The sequence below is a fragment of the Dysidea avara genome, chromosome 9 (genome assembly GCF_963678975.1).
Source record: "Dysidea avara chromosome 9, odDysAvar1.4, whole genome shotgun sequence".
NCBI lineage: Eukaryota > Metazoa > Porifera > Demospongiae > Dictyoceratida > Dysideidae > Dysidea > Dysidea avara.
In genome coordinates, this window is record NC_089280.1 from 34,735,585 (window position 1) to 34,756,956 (window position 21,372).

At 38.4% G+C, this 21,372-nt stretch overlaps 2 protein-coding genes across 5 annotated transcripts in view; one reads left to right on the top strand and one right to left on the bottom strand.

Annotated features, from left to right (window-relative positions):
* LOC136267727 (kinetochore protein Nuf2-like) overlaps window positions 1–20,838 on the top strand; it is a 57,923-nt gene extending 37,085 nt beyond the window's left edge. Inside the window, exons 1-7 of one of the 3 annotated variants that reach the window (XM_066062882.1) lie at window positions 16,219–16,828; window positions 17,718–17,828; window positions 17,881–18,228; window positions 18,548–18,629; window positions 19,875–19,952; window positions 20,010–20,124; window positions 20,502–20,838. In XM_066062882.1, coding sequence (XP_065918954.1) covers window positions 17,886–18,228; window positions 18,548–18,629; window positions 19,875–19,952; window positions 20,010–20,088 — 582 coding nt within the window. In that variant the 5' untranslated portion in view covers window positions 16,219–16,828; window positions 17,718–17,828; window positions 17,881–17,885 and the 3' untranslated portion in view covers window positions 20,089–20,124; window positions 20,502–20,838. Of the gene's footprint in view, window positions 1–16,218; window positions 16,829–17,717; window positions 17,829–17,880; window positions 18,229–18,547; window positions 18,630–19,874; window positions 19,953–20,009; window positions 20,125–20,501 lie in introns of those variants that run through there. The other 2 variants (XM_066062880.1, XM_066062881.1) reach the window with 2 other exon arrangements.
* On the bottom strand, window positions 374–15,838 carry LOC136267722 (sulfhydryl oxidase 1-like). Of its 2 annotated transcripts, XM_066062875.1 has the most exons (8): window positions 15,822–15,838; window positions 13,353–13,439; window positions 11,282–11,347; window positions 11,144–11,226; window positions 6,970–7,155; window positions 3,054–3,177; window positions 2,773–2,895; window positions 374–1,193 (listed from the first exon to the last, which is right to left on the bottom strand). In XM_066062875.1, exons 3-8 carry the CDS (start codon window positions 11,333–11,335, stop codon window positions 444–446), a joined length of 1,320 nt encoding a protein of 439 aa, XP_065918947.1. In that variant the 5' UTR covers window positions 11,336–11,347; window positions 13,353–13,439; window positions 15,822–15,838; the 3' UTR covers window positions 374–443. The 2 variants fall into 2 exon arrangements, with proteins under 2 accessions (XP_065918947.1, XP_065918946.1); XM_066062874.1 differs by lacking the exons at window positions 13,353–13,439; window positions 15,822–15,838 and having other exon boundaries at window positions 11,282–11,467.
* Window positions 20,839–21,372: the final 534 nt, after the last annotated feature.

Consider the following 21,372-nt stretch of genomic DNA (forward strand, 5'->3'; position numbering starts at 1 on the left):
CCCAAACAATTCATAACTTGGTCTAATTTATTACTACACCTTCCTATTAATTTTTAAAAATAATCTCTTGCCCTCCTCCAGGCCACCCCTTTTGAAGCTGTCAATATTAAGTTGAAAACTATCTAAAATGACAGGAAACTTAAATGTTGGCTACTTGTACAGTGGATGATCTTGAAGGTAAGGAATTGGTGTAAAATTTGGTACATGTAGCTTCAACCATTGGCAAGCTACAACACACTGAATACTTAAAACTGGCATTTCTTGATACTCTTAATAAATAGGTGATAAGATCAATTGTCACAGACTAAGTGACATATACCAAACATTGTGAAGCCTTCCATGTACAGCTAGTAGTATACAGGTAGTTGATGGGTTGAGTTTCATATTCAATACAATATGTATTAATAATATTAGTACATTACATACAAAAATATTTCTATTATTTACACTACAAATTTTGCTGGTTTTCTTTTCCGTCTCTTGTAGTAGAGGTGTGCAAAACACAGCAACAACACGACGGCCATTAAAACATACAGCAGTATACACAAGCTGAGATCTGTCACACTAAATGATGATGGTTCCATTGATACTGCAGTAAAGTGAGATCCCCTGTCAGTTTGATATAACCACAGTTGGCCTGTTATGAAGTCCACTGTCTTAGAGTTGGTGATATTTATTGTTCCCAAGCTGTAGAAGTCTAGGAGGTAAAAGAACACAGCTGTGTTGTTCCAGTGACTGGATCCATCGGTGTCATTGACATAGCAAGATTGGCAGAGCTGTGGTGTAGGGAACTGTACTTTAGGATGGGCTGGGTCTGTGCTGATGTCATTGGCTAGTCTCTTGTTGACACGATTATGAGCTTGCCACAGCCACAAAATGGCTGACACATCATCCCCAGCTTCGTACAGGACAACCCTCGCCATTTCACTGAAGTGTTCTCGACATTTCTCGCAAGTGAAGAAATTCTCCACATAGTTTTTAACAATCAGTAGAGCTTCCCTGCTTGAGATATGCCATGGTCTGTAGTGAGGTCTGACCACGACATTTGTGATGTGTACTTGAGGCATACACTGTATGGTCACTGTGTGTAGTAGTGTCCACAAGCCACAGGGGTATCCACGGTAATGTGGCTCAGTGCCAACACATGACCTCCATTGTGGCTCCATGGGTAGTACTGACATCGACGGATCAAGCTGCACACGTACACACAGAGACAGAGGTATTATATAGTAGGTGAGGTACAGTAGACCCTCATTTCTACAATAAAGTAATTGAGTTTTCACTTATCTGGACACTTTATCAATGTCCCAGACCACTGGGGTTGGAGGGTCTACTGTACCGTGAAACAGGTGTATGATATTAAAAACAATGGTAACATCAAGATACACGATAGTGTGTTGTGCGGCCAAGTACAACCAGTGCAGGTACACAACAGACAAGTGTGTACTTTACAGGAATCAAGAAAATGTCATTTTCATGCTTGATAGTACCTACACAATTTGTACTGTGGAAACTCCCTCAGGGTGGAGCACCTTTTGTTCCAAACCAACGCCACCATTGAGATATGCGCCTTCAAAGTTTATCTTAATTAGTTCCTTCGTATTTTTCTTCAGCTTCCTCCATCCACACCACTTAGAGTGTGCTTTAGTCGATTTACTTCAAATTTGGAGGGCAGTAAGAGCATCATGCAGTAGTAATGAAACAAGAGATGATGGTAGCTATGAGGGAAAATCCCTAAATTGGCATGTTAGGGATTTTCCTACATTGCTACAATGCCGCGTAGGAATAGATATCATCATTTCTTGTTTCACTACTTTTCATCACTAGAACCCTACTTCATTAATTAATTACAATACTTTTATTAACTTATTCTATTAGAGCATAGCTATAAATACACATGTGATTGTGACTGCTGTATTAGAGTATCTTGATCTCGCTACAGTACTACTCAGTAGATTAAGCTGGGGGCGTGGTACAATACCTTGTTTTCTACAGAGCCAGATCATGGCCTCAGCACTAAAATGTGAAGGGGCATGGCTCACTGAAATTTATTTATAAGCCCAGCTCCCAAAGTTACAGTCCGTTAAGTGCCTCAAATAGTTGATTTAATTTGATTTATATATTTAACCTCCGAGCAATCGGCTACAGCTGTTCTTCCTTGCCCGGAGGGACACATTACAATACATTGATAGTACACACAAAACTAAACAAAGCAAGGTATAACCAATACAAAGACAACCAAAGTAAACAGTTTACAACACACACACAAACCCCCCCCCCCCCCCCCCCGTTTTATGGCATCTAAATATGTCAATACGAAAAACTAACCCCTTGGTACGGTTCCCGACATGAAGATGAACATTTAATTGAAGATAAAAGAAACATTCGGTGGAACCATGAAAGGCACATTCCACTAGTGAGTTTGTTGCTATGGCGTAAAATGGTGACCATGTGTTGTTTCATTTGGCTCTGACCTTGCGACTATGGTCTGGCAAGCTGTCAAATTATCAAAATTTGAGTTTTGACGATTTTCTTTAAATCAATATCCAGCCACCTGTAAGTATTTTCTTTAATGCTGTAGTTGATGTTAAATGAAACTAAAGGTGATATTCATAGTGTATCATATTTCTGTGATGGTGTTTAGATGCAGTATTTATTAGTGGTGCGTGTCACTTTTAGGGGGAACGCTACTAAACAGTACAGTTAAACAGTACTACCATACTGTTTGATTACAAGTTAGTAGAGTATGTGACTTTGTAGCATGTTACTTACTTTAATGTCCAGAAGCTTGACCCAGTCCCGGGATAGCATGAAGCCAGCCTGTTTACGACTGTTCAGTTGAAAGTTGATGTTCTGTAAAGCATCTCTAGTGGGACGATCAAGTAAGGCAAACACCTGTAATGAGTCAGAGAGATGAGATGTTTACAGCGTTGAACAGTTACAAAGAACAGTCAAACAATTATGCTTTTTTGAAATTATACATAGTTTGTCACTTTGTCCCACAAATACTTGGCCATTTATAAGATGACAACACTACACTCATACAGGTGTACCTGTTCTAGTAGTTGTACAAATTGTGTTAGTGCAGAGAAGGCTGCTCCGGACACAATAGAGTGTAGAGGGACCTCCCTACGGAACGTGTAGGCTACAGCAGATTGTAGGTCCATCAGGTGAGGCCTGTGAGATGATAACAACATGTGATGTACACTCAATTATCAGATCACTGTTCTATTAGAGTATTTCATTAACCAGTGTACAGTGACACTCTGTAGTGTAAGTGTGTGTTCTATTAGAGTAGTCTCTGTATAGACTCTATTCATTTAGACCATGTGATGCCATACAAGCACCTTTGTTTACCATGGTGATGGTCACGTGAAGAGTGACTTCCTTTTTGCCATTTTGACTGCCTGAAGTGTGTGAGCACAATGGTTACTATGATATCACTGATGGTTTAGACACTCACAATGACAAATATCATCAGCCCTTTACAATAGGTTATAAACACTATGGTATGTTCATAAAGTCTACATAGAAATCAATCACTTAAATCAAACTGGCATACACACAGGAATTCACATTCTTCTCTTCTGTGTAATTAAGAAAAGTTTTAAAAGTTTTAGAGCAGAAACAAAACAATTCTTTATACATTAACGTGTAGGTGATGATATGCTGGTAGTGTATAATAGCTGACTATACAGAAATCACCCATAATTTCCGTTTTGACTGGAATTAATTGTAAAGTCGCTTCTCGTGCTATTATTAATTTGTAGCACTTTGCAATGGGAGAAACATAGCTGAGGACAAAGTGAAATAGCCACTTGCTTTTCCTTTGTTTCAATACTTTTAACTTATAGAACTTTGCGGGGGCAAGATCAAAGGAAAAAGTGTACTTTAAACTTCATAAAGTACACTTTAGGGCAAGCAGTGCTTTATTGCCCACAAAGAGTGCTTTATTGCTTTGTGGGTAATAAAGCACAGTTGCCCACTTATTTTAGTGTATACTAATAGCCTGCGGCGCTCACGCCAGTATGACTAATCACCCAAGCCGGTGAAGGCTGATAGCCCTCGCTGCGCTGAGTGGTCAATCACCCCAGCCAATATGAGTTCTACCACTGGGTTACTTTTATAGACATGATACCTAAATGCTTCGATGATGGGTGGGAGAAGGTAATGTTGCTGTTACATTTGTTGATGTAAACAGACAAGTTCTGGAGATATCATGGAAAATTTTTTTTCCAGTTTGAATAGAATTACAAAATGAACACAGTAAACAGATACAAAGACATTAAACAGATGAGTCAAGCTGAACCTCTGTCAAGCGCAGTTCAGAAGAGGTAGTGGGGCGTTCCACAGGTCTCACGGAAATAATTCACCATGTGTCACAATAGAATCATTTGTGGGTTACGACTCAAACCTTCCAAAATACATGATGAACATCTATCATGCCAAACTATGATGAACTAAGCGTGAGTTACTTTGTTGTGTGCATTCAGGCTGCTAATAGTTTGTGCAACGCACGTTAATTACAAGTCCTAGTGTATGGTGAAGCTACACGACTAGAAAGTTCCATAAATCATTTAAAGCATTACCTTGCTCATGCTATATGATAAATAAAGCACTTGGCCGTGCGCCCCGTACTTTATTTTCCATATAGCACTTGCAGCAATGCTTTAACATATACTTAAAAATCCTAATTAACAGGCGCATAGTCACAGCTGGCCTGCCCGGCCGGTGCCTGGGTTATCTATCTATCTATCTATGTTAGTCCGTACACACCCATGTAAGCAAATCCATTTAATGGTAAAAGCAGCCAGCATATGATAATTAAACACCAAACAGACAGCAAGTCAGCTTTGCACTGAAGTGATTTCTTTTTGCTGGTTTGAAATACGGATGTAACGACTTTCTACAACCTTCGTGAACTACCTTCCTGTTGGGCTCTTCAGGTATTTAATGACAAAAAAACACCACAGCTAGCCTATCAGGAAATGAGTAAGCTACCAGGAAAAGCTACCAGTAGGCTACCAGGAAAAACGTATGTCTTCGACTTGAAAAGAGCTACATACACAAACACAAACGAAACTGAAGGACAACCTTGGCTTTGCAGAGAGAATTTGCGGATAAAACATGATAGACAAATTAGACAACAGTTGAGGAGATATCTTTTAACTAGCCTGCATGGGATGGGAGAAAGCTTTAAGAAAGAGAGCTGGAACCTTGTTAGCAAGACTGCAGGTAAATCACAACCATTTTTGGCTCGAGCATAGATTGTTAGTTTCAGTCACATGAACCTTTTCGTATCTACACTTTTTGCTTCAACTTTTATTACAGGACATAGCTTTGGTTAGGCAAACATCTTTCCAGAATGTTTAGTAGTGATAAAGCTTTCAACAGCATGTGATCTTAGCAAAATCATGTAATATTATGTTTTATCATGGCATCAAAATTCTCACAAACTTAAATTTTATAGTGAATGATCCCAAACACTAAAATCCACTTTACAGTAATAGCATAGCATGGTACTATATATAGTATAGCTGCATCATGAATATCTGATCATGTTAGCAACTATTACGTATATTTGCTATACAACAATTAAGTACCTCATTCATATATCAAATGGTACGGTAGTACCGTTTAAGTAGGGATCCCCAAAAATTTTGTGCGCCACCCAAAATTTCTCCTTTGAAAATCATCCTAGAGACATTTTACGGGACGAAAATCACCTTTACGGAATAGTACTAGTCCATATGATATATAACACAGCATTCATTATAATAAAACACTGACAGGTGGCCGGATATAGAATTTTAAAAAATTGCCAAAACTCAAATTTTAGACTGACTGCCTGACTGACTGACCACAGTTGCAAGGCTAGAGGCCAAACAAAGCAATACATGGCCACCAATTTACGCCACAAAAGCAAACCCACCAGTGGGATGTGCCTTTTGGGGTTCCGACAAGTATAGGCCCTCTGCACCTTGTCTTTTCTTTTATCTTCAATCAAGCTGCTTGTCTTCTTCTTCATCCAACGAAACCATACCAAGGCATTAATTTTCTATATAACACTTTCTTTCAGCTGCATATTTAGACGCCACAGAATTATTTCAGAGCTGGATTTTCAGAAGCGCTTCAGTCCTGGCACTACTATAACAGGTATACTACCTAGATACACCTGTATCTGCAACTTTGCGATTCAGATCCCGTTCGCGATAGGTTCACAACCACACCCATCAAATAAAGATCTACAGTAGGTGAACTATTCGCAATACATAGAGTACGAAGACCATGAACACCTCTTAACAGTCTAGCTATATTATATTTACAGTCTATTTCAGGTTGGTCATCCACGTAAGCCAAATGCAAAAATATCATGTGAATAGAAATAACCAATGAAATTTCATACCAGGCGGATGGCACTAGTTTAAACTGAAAGCTGCCGATCTCATTGGTTACTTTCAAGCACATGACTTTTAACACTTTGTTTAACCAATCAGAAATAGACTGTACTTAACAGTGAACAAGATGACCTCACCCCTTATTGGTCTAGCTAGCTGCACACCCCTTGGCTAACTCGTGATACTCTAATACAATTACAACAGTAATGTATGATATTCTAATTGAACAGTCATAAATTACACTGAAGCTAGCTAGCTGTGCTCCAACAAAAAAATAAACAAACTAGAAATGTTAATTTAAAAATGAAGTAGGGATCTATGCAATAAAAGTAGTGAAACAAGAGATGAATGATGGTATTACAGCATAGCTTGGTGGGAAAGTCCCTACTTTGGCATTGAACAAAGTAATTGTTATAGCTAATGCCAAAGTAGGGACTTTCCCACTGAGCTATGCTGTAACACTATCATTCATCTCTTGTTTCACTACTTTTATTGCATGGATCCCTACTTCATTTTTAAATTAACAATTTTTAAAAAATACTAGTACAATTAGAACTATTATACAGCATACCTTATTGGTGGTGCCATGGCAACATCTCTTTGTTTTGAAGTCTTCACCATGACAACATTGTCATTGTTCTGTTGTCGGTTGGACTGATCAGTATACTGTGGCTTCCTAACAATACTGACAGTAGAATTCCACTGTAATATAGCTTTCAAAAATCCCCTTCTTATATCACTGGTTGCCATGGTATCCCTGTGTACACAAATAACACATGGTATGGCATACGTAAGTCACCCAAATAAAAATTTCAATCATATATTATTTACTCCCGTATGTGCTTCACTCTTTGTGGCAGAAACTTTTAAATTTTGAAGTCAGAATTTTCCAAAAAAAAAAAACATACATTATAATAGTAAGTACTGTATGGTGGAGGTTTGGGCTTTCTTGTCCAAAAATATCAGCCAACAACCAGCCTCACTTTTCCTTATAACAGCTTGGCAGTATTGGTTAGGTATAACCAAGCCCATACATGTCTTCACAGCAACCCCAAGCACCTCCAATAAGTTTATATCTAAATATCCTTTTAACTGAATTTTCTACTAACTGAAATGTCTGCCTGACTGATGCTTCCTAACAAGCACATAACTTGACTATTGACAGGGTTATGGGCTCGGTTTCTTCACTGTTCAATGTCATTTCAGCCCAAGAGTGTCTTATCGCCAACCACACCAGCTACAATATATGCAGCATGGACCTATCTTTGTCCTCCCTTTTGTGTTCCATTCCTTTCTCCATTACCGTGTAGGTTTTGATTGGTGGTAACTCACAGCATGGTATCAGTGCTTTGTTTATTGTAGTGTGATTAAATTGATACCTCTCAAACTGTTCTTCATCTGTATCACTGTATAACAGGTGGAACATAACTGAACACTAATGGAATGACACCTTCACATTTCAATCACTGACAATTGGGACACATGCTTAGTTGCACAATTAATACGCCTGGCAGTAGTAATTCTTTCCTTTAACATGATATGCAAAAGGTAATGAATGGATCAGGACACTTTGTGGCATTCCCTAATAAATGTTAGTGTCAGTTCTTCCCTACCATATATGTACCTATGAAATTGTCCTGTGTGTATTGTTAACTATCAAATGTTTACCTGGCCAAGGAAAAGTCAAATGCAAAAGGAAATGCTGTCTAATCCAAAACAGCCAAGTTGTGAAAAAGGGTTCAGCCTTCCAAAAGAGGCTAGTATGAAAAAGATGTAATATCAAAGGTGGCGGTCAAGAAATGATATCATCAATTTGTGTGACATTACAAATGCAGCCATTTCTTGGCCACCACCCTTGATATCACATCTTTTTCATACTACAGTTGGAAGGCCGCACCCTTTTTTCACAGCTTGACTGTTTTGGAGTAGATATCAGAAACGAACAAATCCCTGTAACTTCCGCATACTACAATGTATGGGATAACGTTTAACAGACTCCTTGATGTCACCGCTTGATATCACAGACAGAATCCTCACTTTTGAATAGAATATGAGTTGTAATATTGGAGTGAAGGGGAAATCAGTAAAGACCGTCAATTTCAAGAAGACGAAAACAAATATTTTTTCAAACGTAAACAGCCCCAAATATAACTAAGGTGTACTTCATGACCTCATTAATAAGACCACCTCATTATAGTGGCCATGTCAAGTAGGTCCCAAACACAGCTAAGGTGTACTTCATGACCTCATTAATAAGACCACCTCACTATAGTGACCATCTCAAGTAGGTCCCAAACATAGCTAAGGTGTACTTCATGACCTCATTAATAAGACCACCTCGTTATAGTGACCATGTCAAGTGGGTCCCAAACACAGCTAAGGTCTACTTCATGACCTCATTAATAAGACCACCTCATTATAGTGACCATCTCAAGTAGGTCCCAAACATAGCTAAGGTGTACTTCATGACCTCATTAATAAGACCACCTCGTTATAGTGACCATGTCAAGTGGGTCCCAAACACAGCTAAGGTCTACTTCATGACCTCAGTAATAAGACCACCTCATTATAGTGACCATGTCAAGTGGGTCCCAAACACAGCTAAGGTGTACTTCATGACCTCATTAATAAGACCACCTCATTATAGTGACCATGTCAAGTAGGTCACAAACATAGCTAAGGTGTACTTCACGACCTCATTAATAAGACTACCTCACTATCCCAAACGTATACATTTAGTGGGTTGTTCTCGCAGACAAATTTATATGCAAGAATAAATTCATGCAATACTTAATCTCGTCAGGTAACAAATTCACATATGGAAGTTAAACATGATAATTATGATGAGGTGGTCTTATTAATGAGGTCATGAAGTACACCTTAGCTGTGTTTGGAACCTACTTGACATGGTCACTATAATGAGGTGGTCTTATTAATGAGGTCATGAAGTACACCTTAGCTATGTTTGGGACCTACTTGACATGGTCACTATAATGAGGTGGTCTTATTAATGAGGTCATGAAGTACACTTTAGCTATGTTTGGGTTCTACTTGACATGGTCACTATAATGAGGTGGTCTTATTAATCAGGTCATGAAGTACACTTTAGCTATGTTTGGGACCTACTTGACATGGTCACTATAATGAGGTGGTCTTATTAATGAGGTCATGAAGTACACTTTAGCTATGTTTGGGTTCTACTTGACATTAGTACATTATTGGGTGATAGCTGCAGCTAGTAGCTTTTCAGCTTTTCTTTCAAATTGTGAAACAAAATATATATACTGCCTGACCTTCAGCTGTTACACTGAAACAACGTGTAAGATTTTTACCACCATGATTATCAAACAATAGCCACCAGTAGGTAGCTGTGGTACATAATTTAGGAGGACATGTAGTGCATGTTGTGTGCACATACCATAAGAGGATACAGTGATGATAAACCATACATAAAGCCATTACCAAAATTACATATTTTTCTCATAGACATACTACAAGTGGAAGCTCACACAAATTGTAAGTTTGCAGTGTGAGGAAACAGAAAGAGAGAACTCATAGTTTTGTGCAAGGCTGTGAAAATGTGTTGTGATAACAACTTTCAATAAAACACAAATTATACTCCACCACAAGAAATTACAATAGTGAACCAATAGGACCACAGGACCACTTGTAAACAACATGTCAATTATGTCTTGTATGGCTGCAGGGTATGGTGGTCACATGGTGGGCTGTAAACACATTTACACCATAATTACCATAATTAACATGATTAAACGTTTTCACTTTGTCACAACCACAACCATGGTAAGATCAATTCACACTACAACCTATAATTGTGTTGAGGCATCATGCTATAGAATTTCAAACTTCGAAAACCAAATTCTGCATAACTCAAAATACACAGGTCATAATGTAGTTTCCATACATTTCTATAATTTCTGGAATGTTTCCAACATGTTACATGCCGTACTGTATCCGATGAGATGATAGTGTAAACAGGGTGTAAGTGTCACCCTTACTGGTTACCATGTCAAGTTGGGTGTAGCTAACAAGGTGGGCTGGCACAGGTTGGATACATTGTGGACGCATTCTGGGACACTCAACTTGGGCTAACAATAATCATTTGCTTTTGCTGGACTTCAGTCAGGATTTACTACTACAATGTGGCCATGCTCTGTGACAGTTATCTTTAGGTGTATTTTTGGTGAAAGGAAGACCACCTAGTTTCAACATGGTGGCAACAACATTGCACAGCTTATTCTTCCATCATTACAATTCTAGTTCCTTTTCATTGAGCACCTAAATAACCACCAGCCATTGATGTGTTTTAACTCATTATTTGGTGTATGTACTATCGAGCTTGTGTCAGATACAGTAGTATGACCTCAGTTTGATAGCTCCAGCTGAAACACCATGGCTAACCTGGGATAGTATGAACAACAGCGTGACATATATTGCTTTACAATGGCCAATTTGAGAACAAGAACTTTTCTCCAACTTTGCTGCAGTAAGTAAAAATACACCTATATTAACATGGACACTGATGGACACATACATAATCCAGACACTTGGAAAATCAGGACGCCTTGACAATCAGGAGGTTATCATCCACACCATTGCAGCCATTTCATGGCCGCCACCTTTGATTTCACAACTTTTTTCACCCAGGCATTTTGAAGGCCGCACCCTTTTATACAGCTTGGCTGTTTTTGCATGGATAGTATACTACAAATACAAACACTTACTTGTTGTAAACATGTGTGTCCTGTTCATTGATGAGTAGCAGTGACGGAAATGTTGTAACTGATAAATGATTGGCTAAAAGTTGCTATATACACAATGACACACATCACACACAACACAACACATACACTCCATACTACCTCAGATTGTGAAGCGACGTAAAGAGGAGACTTATGGACACCTTGTGACATCATATCCAGTAACAGCTATGAAACAACAAACAAACAAACACAATACTCACTGCAGTGTACAACTACCTCACTATGGACCCTGTCACTACTTAGAATGTTGCCATGGAAACTCTGAAGATCCAGACCAGGTGTGACTTGATCACTAGACAACTTTAGGAATGTTAGATTGTAATACTACTGACTTTCTTTCTTAATATTTTCAAAAACATGCATACTTTACGTAGACCACAGGTAGTCTACAAGGCTTGCACTGTTGTTTTTCAGTTGTTAAATGTCTAGAAGAGAAAGTAGTTCACGAGTAGAGTCGCCACACCCATATTTCAGACCACTGAAAAGAAACCACCTCAGAGCAAAGTCAGCCTTTGCAGAAGTTTAATACAGACTTCATTTCGCTTTTACTTTCTTATGTGCAAGCTGCTTTACCATTTAACGTTTTGCTCACATGGGTGTATGGTTTCAGGATATTTTGGCCAGAAAAGCCCAACCCTTCATGATCCCTAATACACAGTACTATCGTACTGTATGATGTGGTAAATCTAAAGAGTGTTCTCATTGAAGATATTCACTACAGATTTATTCGAGATGGCAAAAATTTACAAAATTCCAGCAAAGTTTATAAACACAAATATTACCAGCTTTGTTCAGAGTTACAGCTAACCATGGAATTTGGCAGTGATTGATGACACCCAGAACAAAGGAGGTTGAACACATGTCATCATTCATCTTGTAGAAATGTTGACACCTCAGATTGGCGCCAAATATCCCTAGAGTCCTAGCAACTAAACAAGACCTAACACCTGACACAATGCTTGGTTGTGTAATCTCCTTTCATTGGATTGTAATGTGTGACTGACCTCATCTGCACCAGAGTGTGATTCATATCTCAGAAAATGTTTAATGGTTTAAATAACACTCTTATTTTCATGGCTACAATCCCTAGTCTGACTGAAAATTCTTGGGACACAAAGGAGGACACAAGTCCATGAAGCACACATTGTACTGTAAGTACTGCGGTATGCGAAAAGACACCAGTCAAGTTGAAGAGACATTTGACAATGAAAATATCAGGCCAGTAGCTTTAGCAGTTATTGAGTTATGCTTGTCTGAAGGCATCAGGCAGTTAGTCAGTTAGTAGAAAATTCTGCTAAATAAAATTTTTGTGAAATTCCATAGCAACTTGGCTGCTCTGTAGATACTTTTGGGTGTGCTTATACCTCACCAATACTGCCTAGGAGCCATGAAGGTATTGTGAGGATGGTTTAGGGTTGGCCAGAAAAGCTCAACCCTTCATGATCCCTAATATAGAAGTCACAATTGCAACAGGCTAGTAGGCTTGTCTCACTGTGTTCACTATCAACTGGGGAATTGATATCAAGGATTAGTGCTTGGCCAATATTCACCAATGCTATCAAGCAAGAAAGCTGTTCAAGCATAGAAACAGAGATGATACCTGTAGTACACTTTACTGTATTGTGCACAAACACATATAACTTCATGGTACATAAAGATATTCTTACTCTCCATGAAGAAGTGAATCCAATGGCATAGAAGTTATAGCAATAGTATACTGTACTGAAGCGATTAAAATATGTGTAATTTTTTTTGTAGCATGCATTGATTTCAATGCCCAAAACAAAAATTACACATTTCGCTCAGTGGGTCACACATGTTCTATAACTGGAGTTAGTGCTGAGCAATATACCAAGTATTTAGTTAAACCATGGTATCTGTTTTGATACCATCTAATTTCTTAACACCACAATACTGTGGATTGTAAAAACAGTCTTTAAAGTTTCACTATTTTTTTTATCCAACACAAGCCCCCACCCCAGCGTGAGCAATAAATTTAGTTATGTACATCTGTAGGCTACCCAGTAGCAGCAGATTATACAGTCTTGGGATTGCAGCCATTTCGTGCTTATCAGTAAGTTTACAAAAATTCTCAGTGGTTGTGTTTGTTGGTGTTATAATTAGCTCAGTGAATAATTTGGATTGGCTAACACACATCAAGCTAGCATACCTCAGTTCCTTAATAGATGGCAGTTGGAAGGATTGCTGCTGAAACGCCAGGTCCATAAAAGCCTTCATCATCAACTGTGGCTGCCGACTACCTTAAACAATAACAACAACTAATACACACTGATGGATCTCATCCATTATCTACCTCTGTATAGACCATGTGCGTGCCAAGGCGTGGCACTTTATTACATCATCAAAATAATGCATCCGCCATTTTTTGAGGGCAAAAGACATACACATTCTATGCCTAAGAAAATTTTTAAATGCTAATATGAAGGAATCGTGCTAAAAGATAGAGTAGCACTGGTATAAAGTAAGTTACTGGGTAAAAGTATTATAACATATTTGCTGCATGGCGAGTTATTCTGCCTAGGGAAGGTTTTTGCTATAGAACACTCGATACTTTTGCCCTCACTTTTCTCATAAACTATCGTGAAACTTGAAGCCATAGCAACTTTTTTCTGGTTTTTGCCAGACCACGTCTTGGCACGCACAAGGTCTATTCTAAGCTGTACTGATGGGGTCTGACTGGTGGCCAAATTTCACTCCATACAACACTTAATGAGGTGGTCTTATTAAACAGTAAAAATGTGTAACAGTACGTAGTCAGGACAACAGACTAGACCACAACCACATACACTTATACAATACAGATTGTAATGTACTCTTATTTTCTATTGTACTGGCATATTTGTATGTGGGAGGGTGGGCAGTCCATTTTCCATTACAAGCGTTTCAAGTCATTACTTGAAACAGCAAAGTTACAGGAATAATATAATTTGTCCTAACATGACAGAACAAAGCAAAGATTGATTAATAATTTGTCCACACCTATCGCCAGTGACAAAGCACAGTTGCGAATGTTGCTGAAGAAGCTGTAGCAGAAGAATTATCACCTTATAAAGAGTTGTTTACAACAGTTGTACTTCATTCTTGTGCAAATGTGACAAAATCTAATGCAAAAGCGACTGAATTTGTTCTCTCTACAATTTGTTCTTTTGTCCAACTCCAACACACAAGAGATAACTCTTGACATCTTCATCCTTCAGCAGCACCGAGTCTATCGTCTTGGCTGCAGTCTTAAATGTCTTGGCATTATCTGACGGGAATTTCTTGGGTAATCCTCTCACCTTTTCAAGCATCTTACAATATCACAGTGGAGAAATCAAGTACTAGTTCATCATTATGTCATCAAACAAAAGCGACTGAATCTTATAAGTTACAGGAATAATATAACCCATGACAGCACACTGACATGTGAGCTGACACGGCTTTTACTGAGCCTGACAGTACAGTATGTTAGGAAAACCAGAAAATAATGAAGAATATGAAATTTGAGCTAGTACACAGGTGTGGGTGATGGAGGGAATTTATTTGTTGTAGGCCTAATCCAATAGAGCACACACATTCACTAGAGGGGGGCGCAGGCATACATATCAGGCAAATCACTCGTGCTCATGTTACAACTATATCACTAGTGATCACAACAACTTGTTAATACAACAAATACATTACATTATGTATTGCCTGAGGGTCACACTGACCAACACATCATAATACTTTGATGTGTGATTATACTACCAAATATGGCACCAGCTTGTTTAGCAGCTAGAAAAACAATGTATTGAGGTTTGAAGGGCCCCGGGACACATATGACATGAATAGAGAACAATTTGTACTAAGAATACTTGACATCAATTTGATTTGAATTAGTTCAACACATATAAGTTAAGTATTTAGCGTGTTGTAGCTCGCCAATGGTCGAAGCTATGTGTACCAAATTCTCACACGTTTTACCCCAATTCCTTACCTTCCACAGCATCCACTGTACAAGTAGCCAACAACTAAGTTTCCCGCCATTTTAGATAGTTTTTAAACCGAGGTTGACTGTATCAGGTGAGCTGCAAAATGGATGGGAGGCAGGCAAGATGGTGTTCAAAACTTGAAAAGGAAGGAATTAGGCCAAGTTTTGGGCCATTGAGCTCTTAAAATTGGCTAAAATGAAAGGAAATTCACAGCAGAGGTACTTATTCAACACCAGAGCTGTATAGCCACATACAGTCATCTCCAGGCTGACCAGAGCTCCATTTAGGGCCTCACACCGCACGTATAGATCGCCACTGGGCTTGGGAAAAGCAGCCAGCAAAACCAGACCACTCAAGTCTAGCTGATTTTGATTGTGGAATTAGGTAGTTTATTCATGTAGCTTTGTGTCCTGGGTGAAAAATTAAATCTGCTGACGACTGGTTTTCTCAGACTGGGTCACATATATCCTAAAATACTATGGTGCGTAAACCTCTTGCAGTACAGGCCTTTAAATAACAAGTGTTACAACTTGTCAGTGTTAACAGCAAAATTACCCTATACTATTCCCATTATATTGTTACATGTACACAATCAACTAGTTTGGTGATTACATAACAAATGAGCTGATAACAAGTAACAGAATTATAACTGAACTACAACTCACCACTAACAGCTTGTGATCCATCAAACACTTGGAGATCTACAAATGAAGAGATACACACAATAACACACAACAAGGACACATTTAGACTATTGTTTTATCATGATAACATTATCTATGATATTTGTTATGGTTTGATTTATTATTTATTTGGTCTGAACTAGCTGATCCATCTCTCTCAGTGAACTCTCATTTAGTCATATCTACAATATAGATGTTACCACTCTAATAGAACGTTCAAGACAACGTGACACCATCAGCTAAACTTTATACCAAGAGTTGAAGCATCTAATGTTTTCATAAAAGAACACAACATTACCTCGCTGAGCATCATTAGCACAGCTGCAATTGACTGATGATCACAGCTTGGCTACTCGCTTCCATCATCACCCTGTTCGCCAACCGCGTATCGCCAAGTATACAACAAAATACGTGCTGTGTTTGACTTGTAGTCGCTTGCCGTCGATTGTACTCACTACACAAACCTTCCTTACGAATTAATTAGAATACAGGTGCATTGATCGGTGCTGATACATCATCAAGAAAAACTGGATACAATTCGTAGCAGCAGATGTACAGGAGATGTGATAAGAGTGAGATCTGGTGTAATCCCAGTCATTCATCTAGTCACAAAGCTGAGGGACGTGTGTTTTGTACAACTTGTTGAGATTACCTGGCTACTCTGTTCTTGCACAGGTTCCATACTTCTTCAGTGTATTTATGTATCAGCTAATTGATGTAATATGTACCGGTGTAATATGGACACCTTAAGACCTGTGAAATATGGATACGTCATGGTGCAGGCCTGCCAACCTAGGAAACAGAAAAACCTTGAAACTTGTTCTTGACATCCAGAATGGACTACTATATCTGCACATTATTATAGGCAGACACAGCAAGTTGTAACAGCTCCCATGTCCATACAATGGGCAGATAGGTCACCTTTACCATGTATCACATATACACATAACCCCACCAGTAAGGGCTACAGGGTGTATGTAGGACATTAGGTGAGGATTTTGTCAACTTGTAAGAGTGACAGTTGTACTACTGGGATATTAGGGTTTTTAAATCTCCCACTAATCCTTACTGGAGTCATGGAATTAAGATTCACAAGTTGTGTGTATGAGCTCATGTGAGCCATATCCTGTACATGTGACTACATGTTTTATTAATTTTTAATTGTTAAATGTAGAGTTGATGTCCCCAGACTTTTGTCTGTCAATACACCTCTAATCTCCCAGTTTATCTCATATGAGGTTACAAATGATAGACACATAAGAGGTATATACTTCAGAACCTCAACAACATTATGTGTTATAGTGTAATATGAACCAGCCAATAGTGTCCTGATTATCAAGGTGTCCTGATTATCAAGGTGTCCTGATTATCAAGGTGTCCTGATTATCAAGGTATCCTGATTATCAAGGTGTCCTGATTATCAAGGTGTCCTGATTATCAAGGTGTCCTGATTATCAAGGTGTCCTGATTATCAAGGTGTCCTGATTATCAAGGTGTCCTGATTATCAAGCCGTCCTGATTATCAAGGTGTCCTGATTATCAAGCCGTCCTGATTAACAAGCTGTTCTGATTGTCAAGGCGTCCTGATTATCAAGGTGTCCTGATTATCAACGTCAGTGTACGTACTAAGGGATACTTTGGGACCTTAACTAAGTGTCTGGATTATGTAGGTGTCCATATTAACAGTTCCAGTGGATCAAATTTTAACACACCTGAATTGTTTGATGCAAATTAACAGTGATCACTTTCTTCATACAAGTTTTGATCATTTGAGAAGTGAATGTCCACATTAACGGGTTCCTGTATGTTTCATATTGACCATATAAGGAGGTGTTCTGTTGTGTTGTTTGTATAACATTTGTCGTAACATTTTTGAAGGTTAAAAAATGACATTACTGAAGTGAGAACCAGTAATGAAAAGTTGAAGGTGTGTGTTCATGAGAAAGAGTCACAATTAACAGAAAAGAACAAACAGTTTAAACACATGAGGTTAGTAACATTATTATGTAAGTCACTACTGTTAAATGTGTTCTGTTTGTAGGGAAAATGTTTAATGAAAGACTTCAAATTCAAACATCTAATTTGTTAAGTGTTAAAAGAGACATTTCTACTGCTCGTAATCAATTACAGTCTCTTTCAAGAGAGCAATGTGATTCCATCTCTTCTGTGACAGCAAAAATTAAACTGACGTTAACAAAAAATCAGTCAATTTTGTTGGAGAGAATATCTCAGCTGTCCACCCAGTATGACCTGCTCTGGCAAGTCAAACAAAACATGGACAGTGATAATAAAAGACTTGTGGACTCCATTAAAGAGAGTGAATCTCAACTGAACCAAAAAGCAGAAGAGGACAAAATTGTATTGTCACAATTGAGAAGGGAAATTTATGGTAAAGCAGTTTTGTTTTGTGTTGTGTCTACTGTACACATCTACACTACACTCAGACATATTGTGTATGTACATGTGCCCATAATCAGACATTACATTACAACCTGTACTTCAACTAAGACCATATTTTGCAGTAGCAACTTATTTTGTGTGAACTTTTCACTTGCGTCCCACACTATTATGTATGGTACACCTGAGAATTACAAATAGTAGCTGTGTTCTGTACCATAGAAAATTCTTTGCTGTGTCATTTATATCCCAACTCAACATATAAGTTTACTTGGTCCTGTTGTGTAAATGTTTGTTCCCATGTTCTACAGATCTCAAGGAGCAACTGATTCAGTCCAGTAGTGATTTGGCAGCTGAACAACTTGTCAAAGAGAACTTGGAGCTCAAGTTGAGGTATACATGTAGTAGCCTTAATATTAAAAACACTACTGAATTGTGAACAACCGTTACATTATCACAAATTAGTAGAGCTATAGTCATAGCCAAGTGACCTAATTTCTTGTCTAGGCTTAATAAGAGATAGCTGCATTAAATTTCTCACTGGGGAATGTTATAGTTGGCTGATTAGGGTCTTTAGACTACACATTAACAACTCCCTAAATTAAAAACACCTAATATCAAACAGTACGGTAGTACTGTAGGGATCTCCCTAAAATGAAACATGCCACCTAAAGATATGTGATGAAAATCACCTTTACAGACTAATATTAGTCATCTAACATCAAATACAGCATTAAAAACAAGGAACACGTACAGGCAGCTGGATATAGAATTTTAAGAAACTCAATTTTCTTGTCTGACTACCTGCCTGCCTGCTAGCCTGCCTGACCACAGTTGCAAAGCTGGAGGCCAAACAAAGCATTGCATGGCCACCATTTTATACCACAATAACAAACTAACTAGTGGGATATGCCTTTTGGGGTTCCAACGAGTGTGTGCCCTCTTCATCTTGTCTGTCCTTTATCTTCAATCAGGCTGTTCACCTTCTTGTTGCAATAAAAACCATATCAAGGCGTTAAGTTTCCGTACCAACACCTTTCTTGAGTAGCATACTTAGACACCACGAAATTATTTAAAGCACTTACGCTTGGTAGATACCAATAACTTCACGATAGGTACGAGACAACGCCCATTATATACCATTGATTAAGAATGATTGAGCATGGGGACAATAATCTATTTACCTGATCACAATGAAACATCCCATTATTATTATTATTGGTCTGGCATATTTGTAATGCGAAAATATGAAATTATGCATGCCCCCTGGTAGTTGGTAAAGGCTGATTTGAGATACTCTAATACAACAGTCACCCTAATAGAACAGTCACACTTGTATAGTTGTATGCTATAACAAAACACCAAACAAGCAAACTAGTAGTAGGGATCCAAACAAAATAAAGTAAGAATGAATGACAGTATTACAGCATAGCTTGATGGGAAAATTACTACTTTGGTATTGAACAAAATGGTTGTTAAAACAAAGGGATTTTCCTAATGAGTTATGCTGTAATATCATCATTCATCTCTTACTTCACTACTTTCATTGCTTGGATCCTACTTTATTAACAATTTCTAATATAGATGTATACCATCCCAGAAGGTTCCCAAGTATCTGTGTGTCGTTCTCTTTTGTAGGACAGTGAAGGGAGACAATTCTAAACTTACCAAATTGTTATCAGATAAATCATCTGAGCATGCAAAAGAAAAAGAAAGGTAATAGAACTCTCTCTAGTTCTTAAACACAGCTTGTGAAAGTTGTTTATTCTTTAGGCTCCAATTGATGGCCAGTCAGCTAGAAGCTAAACTACAGTCAGCTGAAGCAGAGTTGGCTATCATTCAGTCAGAGTAGAGTGACGCCATTCAGACTCATCTCAGTAACACAATGGTATAATGTCTTTGTACTTGTGCAGGCTGCATACACGCATGTGTGAGTGTGTGTAGTGTGTGTGTGTGTGTTGTGCGTACACGCATGTGTGTAGTGTGTAGCGCGCATGTGTGAGTGTGTGTGTGCATACACGCATGTGTGTAGTGTGTGTGTGTGTTGTGCGTACATGCATGTGTGTAGTGTGTAGCGCGCGCACGTGTGTGTGTGTGTGCATGCACGCATGTGTGAGTGTGTGTAGTGTGTGTGTAGCGCACGTGTGTTTGTGTGTGTGTGGTGTGTGTGTTTATTGCAACTACATGTGTGGACCACAAATACAGTATCTTGTATACAATAGACAAGAGGGACTATTGACTGTATTGTATTGTTATGTGGTGTAGGTGGAGCACTTACAGAACACAGTCCATTTGGAGTGCAAGGAGAGGATTGAGGCTCTGGAGCAGGCAAGAGAGCAACTACTAACTTACAAAATGAAGGACAAGACACACCCCATAAGTGCTAACCCCACCCCCACAACAGAATTACCATGGCAACACAATGTCCAGTTTAAATCATAGCCGACAGCGTATTGCACAAGTAACGGGACGAGTGAGCAAGAGTGACTACAGACATTCTAAAAGTGGACACTTTTAGTTGTACGCATTGTGTGTTTGTCTCATTGCAACCATATTTCATTTATAATTTACTAATGATTTAGAGAATTACATTACAGTCTGATCCAAGAACATTTCCAGTTTTGATAACCATACATGGTCTGTGGTAACTGTAGCATTAGTTGACCCTCTTTTGTTATCTGCTACAGTGCCATGTAATGGACTATTTTCTTTTTCTTTTAGCTATGGGAAACTATAGCTATACTTGTAATAAATGACAAAACATTGTCCAGGCACAAAATTATTACACATGCTGTGGTTGAACACCTGCTATCACAAAGTGAGTGATATCTGGATGCAGCTTTAAAGAATTAGTGAACTGAAAGATATAGTGACTATATGGGATTGGAGTTTTAGTAGAATAACAATTACGCATGACCAGCACTACATGGGCATGACATTATTGAATTTTATTGTTAATTTTATGTTTCAGATCAGGAAAGTTAGCCTAAACCAATGTGGGAGGGTAGCTCATAATTCATTACAATTGTACAGGCACCTGACTGTTTTATTAGAGTTAGCTGAATGTTCTATTAGAGTATTTTGATCTGTTGTTGATCACTATTCTGCCATCTCTTAAGAAGTCAAACAGTCAAAG

Excerpts from the sequence above, each read along its gene's own strand:
- LOC136267722 (XM_066062875.1), bottom strand. The coding sequence starts at position 11,335 with ATGATGTCACAAGGTGTCCATAAGTCTCCTCTTTACGTCGCTTCACAA. Across the intron at positions 3,178-6,969 it reads GCCATGGCACCACCAATAAG|GCCTCACCTGATGGACCTAC; the intron begins GTATGCTGTATA and ends ATCATCTCACAG. Across the intron at positions 1,194-2,772 it reads TCAAGCTTCTGGACATTAAA|CTTGATCCGTCGATGTCAGT; the intron begins GTAAGTAACATG and ends GTACGTGTGCAG.